At 43.8% G+C, this 18,374-nt stretch overlaps 1 protein-coding gene across 3 annotated transcripts in view; it reads left to right on the top strand.

Moving 5' to 3' along the window:
- ZNF831 (zinc finger protein 831) overlaps positions 1-18,374 on the top strand; it is a 103,876-nt gene that overhangs the window by 41,645 nt on the left and 43,857 nt on the right. For all 3 annotated transcript variants that reach the window (XM_081559365.1, XM_081559364.1, XM_081559366.1), the window contains exon 4: positions 10,050-10,201. In XM_081559365.1, coding sequence (XP_081415491.1) covers positions 10,050-10,201 — 152 coding nt within the window. The remainder of the gene's footprint in view (positions 1-10,049; positions 10,202-18,374) is intronic.

Raw genomic sequence — 18,374 nt, 5'->3', positions numbered from 1 at the left:
CAGGACCACGTTTCCAGAGCTGGCATCGCTGAGGGTTAACTGTGTGCCAGGCTCCCCATTTTTCTCACGAGGACACTGAGACCCACAGAAGGATTGGGCAGCCTCCGCAGGGACCCAGGTCTGAACCAGCAAGCCTTCCTCCAGTGCTTGTGTGTGGAATGGCAGCTTGCCCTGGTGTTCCCAGCCCATAACAGACACGAGAGTGGCCTAGGGTTTTCTGGAGATTTTTTGTGATGCTGTGGCAAATTCAGTGGGTCCAAGTGCTGTCCAAGAGTCTGTATTTCTTTAAAAAAAATTTTTTTTTAATTTATTTTTGCTAATTCTAATTTTTAAAAATTTAAAATTAATTTTTCTTTATTTTTAATTGAAGGATAATTACAATGCTAATTCTATTTTTGCATTTTTTTTAAATTATGAAAATATAACACATTTACAGGAGACTTGGAAAATGCAGAACAAAGTTACATATAGTTCCATGATATATTATAATTTTTTAAAGTAGATAAATTAAAATTTTTAGTTGGAGTTTCAATATCAAACTCTCAAAAATTAATAGAATGAATATACAGAGAAGTAGAAAGATAGAGTAGACCTGAAAAGCACTATGAACCAATTCAACATAATTGAGATCTATACAATTTTCACACAATGGTAGGATACAAATTCTATTCAAGTTCCCATAGACTGTAAACTAGGGGACACTGGAACATATCCAGGGACATTAGACCAGGTACAAAAATTTCATGGTCTAAAGGTATTGAAATCATATAGAATCTGTTCTCATCACTGTGAAATTATGTTAGAGATCAATATCAAAACATATTTCGGGATAGGCTACCCACTCCAGTATTCTTGGGCTTCCCTGGTGGCTCAGCTGCAGGGAATCCGCCTGCAATGCGGGAGACCTGAGTTCGATCCCTGGTTTGGGAAGATCTCCTGGAGAACGGAATGGCTACCCACTACAGCATTCTGGCCTGGAGAAATCTACAGACTGTATAGTCCATGGGGTCGCAAAGTGTCGGACATGACTGAGCGATTTCACTTCACTTTCACATATTTTCAAGTGCAATATGACATTTATTGAGAGAGATCTTTGGAGAGTCTGTACTTCTAACATGCTCCTCAGTGATGCTGAGAATGCTGGTCCAGAGAGTGGGCTTGGAGAGCAATGCCACATCACCCTGACCACAGCCCAGGAGCACAGGGACACTGGTGTGTGGCTTTGCTCCCACATAGCAAACTACACACTACATGACGTCTAAGTGACAGTGACAAGCCTGAAGTCTCCAGACCTCAGTCAGGGTCCCAGGAGATGTGGGGAGGGCCGCAAGGCTAGGGGTGCCTCGTTTATAGCTCCCTGTTCCCAACACTTGAACTTGACTGGTTGAACACATGTTTATCATGATCACGTCCACAAAGTCTCTCTAGCCATGGAAGGTAACATATGCACAGGTTCTGGGGATTAGGATAGGGCCATCTCTGCAGTGGTGGGTGGGTATTAATCTGCCTACCACACTCTGTCTCCATCCATCCCCCAGATGTGAATGACTATATATAGGATGTGTGTGTCCATTTATATATCCATCTACTCACTCACATATGTATGTATGCTTGCATATCTATATCTAGCTATCAATATCTATCCATCCGTCTACCTACCTACCTAGTCTATCTATTGATATCTGTCTGTCCATCCATTCATCCATCCATCTACCTTGTCTATCTATTTATCTATCTATCCATCCATCCACCTATCTATGCTGTCTATCTATCCATCAACCTGTGTGTTCTCTCCTTAAGAAAGAAACCCATTTTTAAATTCATGCCCCCATTTTCACTCCATTTGTCTTTAACATTCTACAGGAAGTGAAATACTGTAGCAGAGATTCCCCTATGGGTCTCAGCTCACAGAGTATTGAGAAATTCATGTATCAGCATATTCATTCTCTCTCTCTCTCTTTGCTGTGCTGCATGGTTTGTGGGATCTTGGCTCCCCGACCAGAGGTTGAACCTGGGCCCTTGGCAGTGAGAGTGTGGAGTCCTAACCACTGGACTGCCAAGGAATTCTCATCTTTTTCTCTTTTTTTGAAAAAATAAAAATAAAAAAATACAGAAAAGTTTAGAAAATCTATAACAGATTCATGGGTGATGATCCAGAATTAATAGATGTTAACATTTTATCATATTTGCTTCTGAGCCTTAAAAAGTAAAACAAAATATTACTTTATGTAGTATTTAAATATTACATAAAATAAAAGAAATAGAACAAAAAGATAATTATGTAGCTTTATATGCTTGGCACTATTTCCATCCATGTGTTCATACCTTATAATCAATGTATCCACTAATATATAAATTGTTTAGTGTCTTTAAAATATATATGTATATGTGTATATTTATGCATATATCACATTGAATTTATCATCTTGCAGTTTGATGTTTAAACTCCATATTGTGTTTTTGAAGATATGGCCATGTTGATACATACAGATAAAACTCATTCATCTTAATTGCTATAGAGTATTCTATCCTGTGAGAATAACACATTGCATTTTCCATTCCCCTATTTATGGACATTTAAATAGTTTTCAGTTTTTTGTGTATGTGTTAACTTTGCAATGAACATGCTTATGCATGCCTCCTTAAACACAATGTGAGAAGCTTTCTAAGAAATATACCTTAAAGTGGAATTACTGGGTTATAAGATAATCACATTTTCAACTTGACAATATGAGAGTTTGCCTGCTCCCATATTCTTACTAATGTTTGTCAGGAGCAGACTTTTCATGTTTTGCCCACCCAGAATGTGTAGGATTGTGTATATATCTTAGATTTGCATATATCCTTTGCCTGTAAGACATAATTACAGGTACTTCCCAAGTCTGTTATTTGATGTTTAAGCCCATGCATTTCTATTTACCTACGAAATTGCAAACATTGCCTCTTCATTGCCTTTGGCATGTCAAATCTTTCTTCTGGGATTGTTTTCTTCTGTCTGAAGCATATTCCTGGGAACTTTCTTTAGAGTAGAAAAATCTCGCTTTTTATGAGTCTGAAAATGCATTTATTTCATTCTTGTTGTTGAAAAATATTTTTGCTGTGTCTCCAGTCTTAGATTGACTGTTATTGCCTCCTAATCCATCAAAGCTCCTACTGCATCATCATTTAGTTTCTGTTTTATGGAAAGAAGTCAGCGATTCATCTACTCAACTATCTTTTGAAGGTCTCTTTTCTCTGGCTACTTTTAAAGATCTTCTTTAATCTTTGGTGTTTCATACTTTTACTTTGATGTCTCCAGATACACGTCACTTTAAATTATTCCATTAGGAATCCCTTGGGCTTCTAGCATTTGTTTCCTTGTTTGACATTGTGTATATGCAGGCTCAGTCATGTCCAACTCTTCTGTCCAGGGGATTTCCCAGGCAAGAATACTGGATGCTATGCCCTCCTCCAGGGGATCTTCCTGACCCAGAGACTGAACCCGCGTCTCTTGTGTCTCCCGCATTGGCAGGTAGATTATTTACCAACTGAGCCACCAGGGAAGCCAGTAAGCTGAGGTTTTGGGAACTTTGTGGTGGGTTTTTCCAGTAATTTGTTTTGCTTCTGCTAGGTACCTGGGAGCACCCATTGACCACTACTTTAAAGAAAATTCTTGCTTGTAATCTTTTCCATGTCCCAGTGTAGTGTGAATTCAGATTGCAGACCCATGAGAAGATAGACTCAGTGTTATAAAATTAACAGGAGAGACTTTTGCCCCCTTTACTTAGCAATAAGATTGGAATTTAAAAAAAAAGTTCTCTGAGCTGGTGTTGGGGGTAGGGTGTATTATTATTAATTCCCCGAGATATTGAGGATATAACCTCTGAGGTCTCAGCTTTATGCGGGACAAGAGGTCGGGTCTTCCGGCCACCTCTCACACAGGGTAGATTCTGAGTTTGAATTCTGCACCCCACACTGCCCCACCAGACCATGAACACAGAACAACAGGCTCCTGTGGTTTGGCAAATGCTCTCAAAATGAAAACATTTTCACTTTTTTTGGTTTCTATTTTCACTTGGCTTTTGACTTTTAAATATATCTTACCTCCTAATCAGAGTACCAGTGCATTTAAATATAAGTTGTAAACATTTTCATATTTTAATCTGCATTTTTAGTTGATTTCAGTATCAGGGTAAATAGGAAGGTAGGCAGTCACAGTAGCTAGCCCACTGTACTGTGGAAACGGACTTCCTATTTTTCAATCTTGTTTATGCTTCTCTGGCTTCCCTGGTAGCTCAGGCAGCGAAGAATCTGCTTGCAGTGCAGGAGACACAGGCAACACCGGTTTGATCCCTGAGTCAGGAAGATCTCCTGGAGGAGGGCATGGCAACCCACTCCAGTACTCTTGCCTGGAGAATTCCCTGGACAGAGGAGCCTGACAGGCTACAGTCTATTGGGTCGCAGAGCCAGACACGACTGAGTGACTAACACTTAACACTTAGGCTTCTCTGATCATCAACAAGTTGCATATTTTGATATAGTCAGATGGAGCTCCCTTTTCCTTCATGGTTATGACTTTCTGATCTTGTCTAAGAAATTTTTCCTTACTCTCAGTCTCCCGGGATCACAGATACAAAATGATATTCTCGTGTTCATTCTTTATCTATATTAACATTAAAGAATTTATTTTTATGTAGAAAACAATGGACCTTGGGTCAAATTTAGCTCTTGACTTGTTTCTTTATATATATATATATATATATATATATATGTGAGGAATATATGTGAGGAAGGCATGGTTTCTACATTTAGAAAAATGCATATAGGCATATATGTGTATATACACAGATATTTGCATAAAAATATATAAATGTATACATATATGAGCTTCCTTTGTGGCTCAGACAGTAAAGAGTCTGCCTGCAATGTGGGAGACCCGGGTTCAATCCCTGGGTCGGGAAGATCCCCTGGAGAAGGAAGTGGCAACCCACTCAAGTACTCTTGCTTGGAAAATCCTGTGGATGGTGGAGCCTGGCAGGCTACAGTCCATGGGGTTGCAAAGAGTCAGACACGACTGAGCAACTTCACTTTCACTTTCATATACATATATATAAATATGTATTTATGTATGTGTTAAGTTGCTTCAGTCGTGTCAACTCTTTGTGACCCCATGGGGGGCCCAGGATGTTCCTCTGTCCGTGGAATTTTCAAGGCAAAAATACTGGAATGGTTTGCCATGCCCTCCTCCAGTGGATCTTCCTGACCCAGGGATTGAACCTGCATTGGCAAGGGGATTTTTTTTACCACTAATTCCACCTGGGAAGCCCATAAATATATGTGTATATATATATATATATACACACACGTAAAAATATGTGGTAGAGACTTTATATGGCTTGTAAAGTCTAAAATATTTATTATCTGGACCTTTACATAAAAGGCTTATAGACCCTTGGTCTAATCCACTTTTTTCACTTTTTGGCTGTATTTTAACTTCCTGTGTATACTTGGAGTTTATTTCAGGGCCCTCCATTCTGTTGCATTCATCTCTCTGCTGCCATCTCCAAATATGTAATGAAAATGGATGTTTTCATTAATGAAAGTACAGGAGTTAAAGGAGAGGGATTAGAAAAGACAGGATCTGTCTTCAGAGCGGAAATGGGAAAATGTAAAAAGTTCATACTTGGACACCTAATTGCCCTGATGTTAACTAGTAGAGGTGTAGAGATTCTGAGCATCCACAGAAAATGTCTCAGCCGTGCCCAGAGCAGGCACTGGACCATGGAATTGGATTTTATTGATTAATTTGTAACTGTGTACAGTGCTATCTGAAGCATGAAATACTCAGAGACTGGTTCTAGGAAGCTCCTGACAAATGAACAATGAATTGTGAAGCCCTAAGTGAATTGGGATGAACAAGGAGGAGATTGGAGATTACGTGGGAAAAGGGCTCTTTGTAAACCCTAAAATGCCCATTAATCACGGAAGCGGAGAACACAGGAGAAAACACTGAGGGCTGAATTCTCCTAATTGATGGTGTTTTTCCTTGTAAAGCGGAAGTTTATGCGTCTGCTCACTTAGTCATGACACGCTCTCCTCATTCAGTGAGATAATTCTGAAGTGAGATGGAGGCACAGACCTAGCGCTGAGGCTCTCTGTCATGTTCTCCGCAGCACCAGAGCCCTGACTCTAGATCCTGCGTGGTAGAGATGGGGATGTTGGTACAAGTCGTTCACCCAGGGAGGGTTCTCAGGAGGCTCGTGAGGGGTAAGGGAAGCAGGCCAGGCCAGGGAAGAACTCAGAAGAGATGTGGGGTCGGATGTCCAGTCGTGCTTGACCCCATGGGAGCTCTAGAGTGTGACATGTGTCACAGAGGTTGTCCTGCTCAGAGGCAAAAAGACTGGGGTCTCACACCCGGTGACAATGGCTCAGGCCCCTTCCTGGGGGTGTGCACACTCCCCCAGGCCTTCCAGGCAAGCCGGCTCCCACTGGCCAAGGGCCGCTCTCTTGAGAAGGTGGTAAGAGTGCGTCCCTAGCAGCTGGCACCCCAACAGCTGACATGGACGAGTAGCTAAGGTGGAGGTAGTAACTGACACACTCGTGGCACCTGCTGGACCACGAGGGGCCTCGCAGGACAGTGATGGCGGGCTTGCAGTCCTGCCCCATCCCGCCTGTCCACCCCAGGGGGTTGCTGCTCTAGGAGAGGCGCTCACACGATGTTCTGGAGAACCCAGGAGAGAAAGAAATTGACCCTGCCCACGATTAAACAAAACTTGCTTTGAAGATAATGCCAAGGTCCACTTGGGCTCCCCCACAGGGCCGAAAGGGTCTAGATTCCACCGCAGTAAGACCCGAGTCCAGAGGCGGCAGCTCTCCCGGCGGGCTCCTAGTTATTTCCATCAAATGCAGTTCTTCTCTCTTGTCTGTTTTCCAAAAGCAGACCTCCCTGCAGTTCAAACTGTGCCATTCTTAACACCTGTGAGCTCGTGTCAATCACCCGCTGACTGGGGGCAAAGGTGACCCAGGGCACACAGGCGAGGAAGGTTCCCGCATCCCGGAACCATCCTTCCTGCCTTTGTCTCTGTACTTGGAAGTCACTCTCCCCCCAGCCCTGTAGCAGCCCTGGCTGGTGTGAGGGGTTTATGATTAGCAGAACAGCATCCCTGTGGCTCTTCACCTGGGCTCAGATTACACTTTCAGGATCCTGAGGTCTTGACAAACAGGGATGGGCTGCTTCAAAGAACCAGGCAGGCACCCATGGGGAGTGACAGCTCCTGCCCAGGGCCAGGGAGGCAGTAGTGCTTGCAAGTGGAGCCTCTTCCAAACATGAATAAGATGAAGAAAAAGTCACTTTGTCCTTGTTGCTGCTGTGAAAATCAGCGCCCAGGAAGATATGGCACTCTGCAGATCTTATTTAAAATTCTGCCAATGGCCCTGGTGATGAGGGGACTGCGGCTGGATGTTGGCAACAGCTCAGACAAGTGAGAAAGAAAAATCACCAAGCAGGTTGCCTCACCTTCCTCTGCCACCAGGTGGTTCTGAAGAGCATCATGGTGGGAAGAGAATTCTTGTAAATTGAGCCATAGGAAGGGAGACCTTGTAGCTTGATCAGGCAGCTAGAAGCGGTGCAGATTTCTTTTCAAAGAGCTGACCTCTGATAATGGTCAAAATGGTGCAGGGACCTGAGTCAAGAGTCCAGTTCCCAACTGGCTACAGGGCTGCGAGTCAGGGCACGCGACAGGCGGTTGGTCTGTCTTTCAGTTCCTTCACCTGACATGAGGGAGTGCTAGACTAGCTTGCTGGTCTGCTTTTGGCTGCACGTTCCTACTGGTAAGGCATTTTTAGCCTGTACCTAAGAAATGCATGGAGAAGGAAATGGCAACCCACTACAGTATTCTTGCCTAGAGAATCCTGTGGTCAGAGGAGCCTGATGGGCTGCTGTCTATGCCATCCCACAGAGTTGGACACGACTGAAGTGACTTAGCATGCATGCATGCTTTGGAGAAGGAAATGGCAACCCACTCCAGTATTCTTGCCTGGAGAATCCCAGGGACAGAGGAGCCTGGTGGGCTGCCATCTATGTGGTCGCACAGAGTCGGACATGACTGAAGCGACTTAGCAGCAGCAGCAAGAAATGCATAACTGTTTATTTACCAGTTAATTATACATATGTTCTACTCCCCTAAAGTATTATGTACATTATAAAGGGCATGCAACAATAGATATAAGAAACTCTAGGTGAAAATAACTGTAAATAGAGGCTCAGTATTTTTTAAAAAATTTGTTGAAGTATTGTTGATTTATAGTGTTGTGTTAATTTCTGCTGCACAGCAAATTGAATCAGTTTATATACATAGGCTTTTGCAGCTCAGCAATAAAAATTTGCCTGCAGTGCAGGAGATGTGGGCTCAATATGTGGATGGGGAAGATCCTCTGGAGAAAGAGATGGCAACCCACTCCAGTATTCTTGTCTGGGAAATCCCATGAACAGAGGAGCCTTGCAGGCTAAGTCCATGGGGTAGCAAAAGGAGTCGGACACGACTTAGCAACTAAACAACAACTATATACATTCTTTTTTATATTCTTCTCCAATATGGTTTATCACAGGATATTGAATATAGTTCCTTGTGCTATACAGTAGCACCTTGTTGTTTATCCATCCTATATATAATAGTTTGTATCTACCAATTCCAAACTCCCACTCCATCCCTCTCATACCCACCCGAACTCTTGGCAACCACAAATCTCTTCTCTATGTCTGTGAGTCTGTTTCATAAGTAAGTTTTCGTTTGTGTCATATTTTAGATTCCACATATAAGTGATATCACATGGTATTTGTCTTTCTCTTTGTGACTTACTTTACTTAGTATGATATTTTCTAGGTTCATCTATGTCACTGCAATTGCATTATTTCATTCCTTTTTACGCCTGAGTAGTATTCCATTATATATATAAACACACACCACATCTTTTTTTATCCCTTCATCTGTTGATAGATATTTAGGTTGCTTCCATGTCTTGAGATTTGTGAATAGTGCTGCTAAGAACACAGCGGTGCATGTATCTCTTCAAATTATGGTTTCATCTGGATATATGCCTAGGAATGGGATTGCTGGATCATATGGTAGCTCTATTTTTAGTTTTTTAATGGAATCTCCACACTGTTTTCTATAGCGGCTGCACCAATTTACATTTCCACCAATAGTGCAGGAGGGTTCCCTTTTCTCCACACTCTCTCCAGCATTTGTTGTTTGTAGACTTTTTAATGATGGCTATTCTGACTGGTGTGAGGTGGTACTTCATGGCAGTTTTGATTTGCTTTTCTCTAATAGTTAGCAATGTTGAGAAGCTCAGTATTTTCTTTCTCTGCCCTTGTTACACCCTCCCCCTGGGATGTGGAGGCTCTATTTTGGAGGTTAGACCAGATGACCTAGAAGGGCTTCTCTAGGGGGAATGTCTGTGATGCCTAGTTTTTTCAGGGGTGACCCTTTGGATACAACCAGTCCAATAATGGTAGCTACTAGTCACTTGTGGCTCTTTAAACTCATTAAAATGAAATTGACCAGAAAGATCAGTTCCTCAGACGTATGAACCACATTTCAGTCACTACAGAGATGCCTATGGTTAGTGCCTACCGTATTGGTCAATGCAGAGTATAGAAGGCTTTCATTACTGTATAAAGTTCCACTGGACAGCCTGTTACACAGGTAGTCAAGGTCATATAATTCAGGGTTTAATTACAGCAACTGATCTTGATTAAGCACTTGCTGTGTGTTAGGTGGTGTGGGAAGCATTTTCCAGATGCTGTCTCATTTCACGCTTACAAGAGCCACCTGAGTTGTGTCCTGTTGTCATTCTCACATCCTGGCAGGAGAATGAGGACTGGAAGGAAGAGGGGTTCCCGAGAGCTGACAAGCTGCTTGGACCTCATGCCCTTTGTGCTCTCCCAGATTCCCCATGGGGACCTGGACTTTTCCCTCTGAGCATCCCGTTTGGAATTTCTGTGCCCACGAACTCCAGGACACATGCTCTCCAGGGTGCTTATGCTGCCTGTGCTTCTTGTTCTCCAGGTACAGAGGGAATTTCTTGCAGAGCCGTGTCCAGCTGAGAGTCACTAGACTGCGGAAGACACACTGGGTTCTGAGAAAAGATGGCCACCCACCCCGAGCCAAGGGGCCAGACCCACACAGGACCCAAGGGCAGGCTTCTTCAGAAATGGCAGGTAAGACTTGCTCTCCTTGGAGATGGATCCAAACTGGGCACCATGCTGCCGAGGATGTGAAATGAGCAGAAGCAGCTGTCCTTGCCATCTGAAGCCCGACATCCAGCAAGGGTATGGATGCTTATGGGGTGATTACAGAAGTGTTACCTCTGTGGGACAGTCGAGACCCTAAACTGAGGGAAAGGGTCCTGGGTGGTGATATTGGGAATCCAACATTGAGATGCAACAAACATCCTTGAGTATGGAGGGCCTGAGTCAGAACTCTGGGTGCCTCCATCTTCCCCCATCTCTGAAGAAGCAGCAGCACTGGACTCTTTCTGCAGGGCCACTATGAGGCTAAATGGGTCAATGGATGGGCTTTCAAGTGAATGTGAAATAAAAGGAGGAGGAGGAGTTGTAATGAGAGAGCGACTGAGAACATTACTTCCATGGGAGGCTTACAAAAGGGGCTCTTCGTGATGCTTGGAAGTAAACAAAGGATGAACTAACGGAGACTGCTTCCTGGAAATGGGCTATTTTAAGTTTCAATCACTGGGCAACCATGGCAAATCACTTAACTTCTCTGGACTGCTGTTTCCCCTCCTTCCTCCCTCCACTGGGCATTCATGAGCCCAGCCTTAGCCTTGTGGGCAGTGTTTTGATGGGGGCAGACCAAGACCTTGTGTGAGAAGGTGGTGGGGTCCCATATGGCCAGTGGTGACTGAATTAACCGTCTTTCATGGCTGATTGTTGTCTGTTTGGCTCAAGGGCTGACCCTGGGTTCTGCCTGATGGTGGGGACAGTTGGTTAGGGTCTCCTCTTCTCAGTCTCTGTGAAGCCCCACCAACCCCTCAGGAAGATAGTGCTTCCATGCTGCCCCTTGATCCCTCGCCCCCCTTGCCATCCCCGTGCCCTTTCCTAGGCAAGAATGAGGACTCATTTTTTTTCGTCAGTGAGAGTTTAAGTCAAAGTAGGTATTTGCTCCAATGGACGGCCAGTTGTGGAAGGAAAAGCACTGTCTTCTGATGGAACATCAAGGGTTAAGACCTTCTTGGTGGGCAGTGGGCTAGACAAAAATGAAATCAGGGGACCGGGCTTGGCCCTTTCTTCATTTTCTGTGACTCCTCACATTGAACTCCATTACTTGCCTCCTTCTCAAGGATATACAATCCAGGGACCTGCCCATTGGGGTGTGCGTGGGTGATACCATCCCCAAGAAAGCCCAACAGAATCCACCAGAATTCTGCCAGTTGCTCCAAATGGCAGTGCTTTCCCACCAGCTCTCTCCCCAGCACCATAGAGAGAGCTGAGTCAAGCTGGTCCTGGAAACTCACATCAGCTACCATGTTTCTACTCCTAAACTCCATGCTTGGAACTGAAAAGGAGAAGAAGACAACGCCTGCCCTTGATCAATGCGGTACAGGGTAAAGACAGACAGACAGACAGGCTTGCTGTCCATCCTTTGCTTCAATCATGTGGGGAGTGACACTGGAAGTCAGTGAGCTCCCTCCTGGGAACCTTCTGTCTGTAGAGAGGCCGCTGATAGAGATCTTACCCCCTCACTGGCTGAGGGTGAGGGTTGAGCAAGCTTGTGTACAGCAAGGAACTCTCAGACTCTAAAGTAGATGAGAAATGTTGATTCTTTGCTCTGGAGCATAATAAGCATACGTTTGTAAGGTCTGGGGCTTCCCAGGTGGCTCGGTGGTAAAGGATCCACCTGCCAATGCAGGAGACACAGGTACAATCCCTGGGTGAGGGAAGATCCCCTGGAGGAGGAAATGGCAACCCATTCCAGTATTCCTGCCTGGAAATCCCATGGGCAGAGGAGCCTGGCAGGCTACAGTCCATGGGGTCACAGAGAGTTGGACACGCCTGAGGGACTGAGCACGCACACATGTATAAGGTCTGGCGTATGCTGAGTGCCAAGAGCATGTGGGATGCGTGGTACTCAGTGCCCCTGTTGTTTAGTGAAGGATGAGGTCAGTGTTTCAGGGAGGAGCCCAAGGGGGAGATTTCTCAGCAGAGAGATGGCTTCTTCTGGATTTTCAGACACAGGGGGAATTATCCAGATGCTCTCTGGATTGGTAGATTGCTTTGGGCTGCGGAAGAAATTGCCACAAATGCGGTGGTTTAAAATAACAGCAATGTATTCTCTCTCAGTTCTGGATGCCAGAAGCCACCAATCTCTCCAGAGCCTCCAGGGGAGGGTCCTGTCCAGCCTCCCAGCTTCTGGGGGCTCCGGGCATCCTTGGCTTGTAACTGCATCCCTCCAGTCTCTGCTTTCATCTTCACACGGCTTCTCTCCTGTGTTTCTGTGGGTCAAATGTTCTCTTGTCTTTCTCTTATAAGGACACGTGCCATTGGACTTAGGGCTCACCCTAAATCCAGGATGATCTTACCTTGAAATTCATAATTTAATTTCATGTGCAAAGATGTTTTCCCAAGTAAGGTCACAGTCACAGGTTCTGTGGGTTTAGGACTTGGATATGTATGTTTTGGAGGGACAGGCACAATTCAATCACGAACCACCTCAACAATTTTCCCCTGGTCTGAGAACCAACAGAAGGGACCTCAAAATGTGTTTCTAAGTGGAAAAGACAGTGGCACGCATGGACACTCATCATCTGTGCTCTCCTTGTGTGCAAATGGCTTTGGCAGGAAAGTTCTGCTATAAATCTAAATCAATATGTATTCATTAAAACAGGATCATGCAGCCCACCTCCCAGTAGGACATATTCACACCTGCAGGCGTGTGGTCCAAGTGAGCTTCAATCCTGAGACTGGTGTGCTGGGTCGGGGGGCCCTCTTAGCTTCTCTTTGGGAAAAAGACCTGGTGGCAGTCTGGATGAGGGCAGGCAGGGCTCCACATGCGGCCGTGCGGGTTGAAATGCAGTCACCACCTGTTGGTCCAGCCCTTTGCTCTGACTGCGGGACTGTCAGCCCAAAGCAGGGAGCTCTTCTCTCCTCCCGAGGGGGTGGGGGCATCTTCCATATGTCCTCCAATGGAAGTCGTCGCTTCTTCCTAAGATGCATGTGTACCCTGTGTGCTCACGGTGACCCAGGGGCCTCAGTACTAGTGGAGAGACTAGCAGGAAAGTCTCTGATCTTTCATGGTCCTCCTCATCCTGTCTTCCCTTCAAAAGCTTCTCTCGGCCTCAGGGACCGGCCCTGCCACTCCACGTTGAGAGCATCACACTTGGTAGCTTTCTGATCTCAACACCAGCCTGTTCTACCAAAATCCAGTGAATGGGGGGTAAAACCAGCCCCAAACAGAAAAGAAAAATCAGAAACAAAATCTAAATGTGGAGCTAAGATTGGGAAGCCAAACGCAGTGCAAAGCCCACTGGGAACAGAGTCCCCTTCCACCCCCACCCCCGTGTAGGTGATAATGTTGCAGCAGCAGACCAGGTGTTTGCTGTTGGAACAGTCAGTTGAGCCAGAGGTCTGGGTCACAGGTGCCCATTTTCAAAGGGTTTCCTCCCCCACGATTACAAAGCACATGGAGTGTGTCCATTAAGGACAGTGGGAGTCTGTGGAGTGTGGTCTAAGCTTTGGCCCCAGGGAATATTAATCACCCCTGTTCCTGATTGAAGTGCCGAAGATGGAGCAAGGATGTTGGGTCATGGAGCAAGGATGTTGGGTCGGATAAACCAGCAAGCATGGGGTGGATGGGCTGTTATGGACACCATTGTGTTGGAGGTGGGGTGGAATGTGTTAAAATAAACACCCCCTGGGAATCAAAGGAGCTCAGAGAGCTTACTGCCACCACCTCCCAAAGCCAATATTTCACAGCAGAGTGACAGACACTCTGAAAGTATTGGGTGTCTGAAGACAGAGTGCCATTAATAACTTCAAAGGAATCTAGAGATAGGCCTTGGTCACCCACAATTTACAAACAACTTTCTTGTCTTCTTTGACCTGGCAGGTCCTGGTTAGAGAGATCAGAGCTGGCTTCTTGGTGAGGGAGCTGACCCCACTGTGTGTGTGTGTTTGTGTGTGTGCGCGCGCACGCGTGCGCACACACGACTTTGCAATTGCGTGCAAACGTGTATATTTTTTTTGGGGGGAGGACCTGGTTTCCTCAGCACGACAATGATAGGGTGATTTTTTGGGGGTGACCTGAGGGGCTATAACGTGGGGGAATTTGAAACCCAACAACAAAATGGAGAGTAATCTTTTGATGGGGGCGCGGGGTAGAATTTCCCAATTCAAATTTGGGAAAACCTTTGGCCCTCATCCTTGAAGGTCAGCTAAATCAGCAAAACATTTTCGAAGAAGTGGCCAGGAATATTTGTGTCCAGGGGCTGAAATAAGATGTTGTTGCGGATTCTTTCTCCTCTTTATTTTTGGAGAATCTTCCTGTCAATAATTTATGAAGATGAGAGAGAGGATGTTTTTGAAAAATATTTTTTTAAAAGGATGGTTACTTTCCCTCTTTCAACTATTCCAATAACTTGGGACTAATCATTCGAATTAACAGATGGCTTGGCAGTGAAGTCTTCTGCAAGCAGAAGGCCAGAGGAGTTATGAAGGATGGAGACCTAATTTATAAGATTTTATGATGATTGGCATCTTTGAGACTCTTCTGAGAACTGAACTTTTTATTTTTATATTTTGACTTTCCAACACCACTGAATTTAATGCTTTTTAAAAATTTTTATTTTGCATTGGACTATACAATGCATATGGTTGCAAAGAGTCAGATACGACTGAAATGACTTAGCATGCATATAGTTGATTTACAATGTTGTATTAGTTTCAGGTGTACAGTTTCAGGTGTATAGATAGCCAAGTGATTCTGTTATATGTATACATTTATCTATTCTTTTCAAATTCTTTTCGCATTTAGGTTATTGTAGTATATTGAGCAGAGTCTCCTGTGCCATACAGTAGGTCCTTGTTGGTTATTTGTTTTAAATATAGCAGTGTGTCTATGTCAGTCTCCAACTCCCAGTCTTAAACTCCCAGTTTATCCCTCCCCTCACCTTTCCCCTTTAGTAATCATAAGTTTGTTTTTTATGTCTGTGACTCTGTTTCTGTTTTATAAATATTAGTAAGTTTACTTGTATCTTTTTATTTTTTTAGATTCCACATATAAGTGGTATCCTGTATCATATGATATTTGTCTTTCTCTGTCTGATTTACTTCGCCTAGTATGATAATCTCCAGGTCCATCCATGTTGCTGCAAATGGCATTATTTCATTCTCTTGGTATGAATGTCACATGACTTTTATTTATTTAAAAATTTTTCATATTCCTTTCTCTTATGGTTTATCACAGGATGTTGAATACAGTTCACTGTGCTATACAGTAGGACCTTGTTGTTCATCCATTCTATATGTAATAGCTTGCATCTGCTAATCCCAAACTTCCAATCCAACTCTCTCTCCTCCTGCTTGGCAACCACTAGTCTATCCTCTAAGTCCCTGATTCTGTTTCCATTTCATAGATAGGTTCATTTGTGTCATATTTTAGATTCTAAAGGTAGGTGATATGATAGGGTATTTCGTTGTCTTTCTCTTTTTTACATACTTTACTTAGTATGATAATCTATAGTTGCATCCATGTTGCTGCAAATAGTAACATTTTATTCTTTTTCATGGTCCCATAGTATGTCATTGTATACACACATACACACACACACACACACATATATATATATACCTTATCTTCTTTATCCATTCATCTGCTGATGGACATTTAGTTGCTTCTATGTCTCAGTTACTGCAAACAGTGATGCAGTGAACACTGGGGTATATGTATCTTTCGAACTATGGTTTTTCTCTGGATATACGCCCAGGAGTGGGATTGCTAGGTCATATGGTAGCTCTATTTTTAGTTTTTCACGGACCCTCCATACTGTTCTCCACAGTGGCTACACCAATTTACATACCCACCAACAGTGTAGGACGGTTTCTTTTTCTCCACACTCTCTCTAGCATTTATTATTTGTAGACTTTTTGATGATGGTCATTCTGATTGGTATGAGGTGATTTCTCATTGTAGTTTCAGTTTGCATTATTCTAATAATTAGTGATGTTGCGTGAACTTGTTTAAAACCTAAATTCAGTGATCCACCGTCCAAGTTTCCAGCAAAGGGGTGAGGGGAGCTGGAAGTTTCTTTGTAGATTTCAAGTAGCTTTGACTTACCAGACACTTATCAAGCATAAGAATAGGAATGGTGTCTACAACTCTGAGCAGAGGTTCTCGTGCATAACATGTTTGATAACCACTGAGGGCAAGGAGGGTAAGCAAAGAGGCAATCCATCCATCCAGGCTGCCCTGACAACAAACAGCAATTTCTAGCAAGGAATTTTCAAACGTCCCTGCTTGGCCATGAGGTGTATGCCATTTAGTTTCTGCGTTAAGTGTCTGAAGTTGTGACGACATCTTAATGGATTGGTTTGTTGGGGGATTAACTAAGATACTGGAGTTGTGTCTTCTGCGTGGTGTGGGAGGTAGTGTTTCAGAAATCAGGGTTTAGATTAAATGTGCAATAGGTCCCTGCTGGGGTGGTTTCTCTTCTCACCTGAGCACCTATCTGCCTGGTGCCATTTGAAGAACCGGGGGAGTTGTTTTCCATTTTGCGATTATTCCATATAATTGACGTCAGTGAAAGACCATGTTTTGTACCTGAAGGAGAAGTTCACTACTAAGCCTTGTCATGAAAATGATCTGTTTATTTCCCAGGTTAGGGTCTTAGGGAGTTAGGAAAGGAAGCTTTGCAGGTACGTGTTGTGTGCCTGCTTGCACATTTGCCTTCTCACATTGGAGTGTTACTTTTCATTAGAAAAAGTCACTGAAAATCACAGGTCCATACAAAGTGGGTGACGCTACCTGAGCAAAAGCCACTACCAATTCGTTTCTGTTGTGGTTATATAATTCCTGATGTGTTTTTCCTGATGAGGTCACCGCTCTGAAAAGAACATGGGGAGAAGCAGGGACAAACTCAACACCATTCAATTCTATTTGCATTTCAAGTGGGACATCTAGTCTCCAGGAGCTTAAAACTCATCAGCAGTCAGCCTATTACCCTTTACCTAATATCGCAGTTATTGACCCTGGGCTGCAAAAAAGAATTTTGTAATGAGGTTTGTCCTGTTTTTGTGTTTATGTGCACATTTCTTTCTCTCTAGCAGATGACATATCAGCTTTTATTATTTTTTTATTATTGAAATCCTTTGTGTCAAAAGGAACTGCTCCATTAACTGAATCCTGTTCTATGTACTCTGTTGTGCGGATACACTAAAACACTCCGTGGTATTAAGAGTGTTCTTATATATTTCCTTAGAAGCGGATTTCGTGGAACTGAATGGAGAACGCTGATGTGGTTGAGGTTAATTATTCGGGCTTTTGCTGGGCACATTGGAAGCCGTGCTGCTTCTGCCGGTACACAGACTAAAATTGGAACGCTGAAGAGGAGCCTGGCGTGGCCCTGTGCCCAGATGGCACATCTGAAGCCACATTGATTGAGAGAGATGCTTTATTGAACGATAAGAACTCCATCGAGTTTCTGGTTTTGCAATTTCCTGCAGCTGGCGTGGCTTCTGGCAGTAAACATCGTGAGATTCAGGGTAACATTTCAAAGTGAGATTTTAGAGAAATATCCCAATAACTAAACTCAGAAGGCACTTTCAGTTCAGGAGCTGCACCCACATCTAATCCCCCCAACAGACTCAGGATGACTCATTTTCATTTTACAGAGGGAGAAACTGGGACCCAGAGTCTCCAAGTCATCCAGTGACCTGCTCAGGGCCACCCAGATGATGAATCCAGGGTCCACGGTGTTTCCTGAATTCAAATAATTCATGGACCATCTTCAGAAATGTCCCATCTGCATGTCACCTGTGTGATTATTTGCTTATGTGATCCACTTAAGCTCACTGGCAAAACCCATAAATTCATTTATTTTCAATAGAAACTGTTTATCAATGTTGGAAATGGAAAGCCAGTGTCACATGCCATTAAGAGAACTTTATAGAAAGAAAGCACTATGAACATGTTTTCCTGACAAATAAATTCTGTCTAGATGGTTGTGGGCGAGAACCCTAGGTACACTCTCTTTGCTTAAAAAGCGACCTGGAAGACTTAAGGAGACATTAGAGATACATTAGCATCCAATTGGGACTTTCTTCTTTCCTTGATCAGAGGGTTGTAGGGAGGACAGTCTTTTCATTGGGTGATTCCATTTTA

This window comes from Giraffa tippelskirchi, chromosome 13, assembly GCF_054371585.1.
Source record: "Giraffa tippelskirchi isolate mGirTip1 chromosome 13, T2T-mGirTip1v1.2.pri, whole genome shotgun sequence".
NCBI classification, from domain to species: Eukaryota; Metazoa; Chordata; class Mammalia; order Artiodactyla; family Giraffidae; genus Giraffa; species Giraffa tippelskirchi.
The sequence above is the reverse complement of the archived record's forward strand: the minus strand, read 5'-3'. Positions and strand labels throughout refer to the sequence as shown.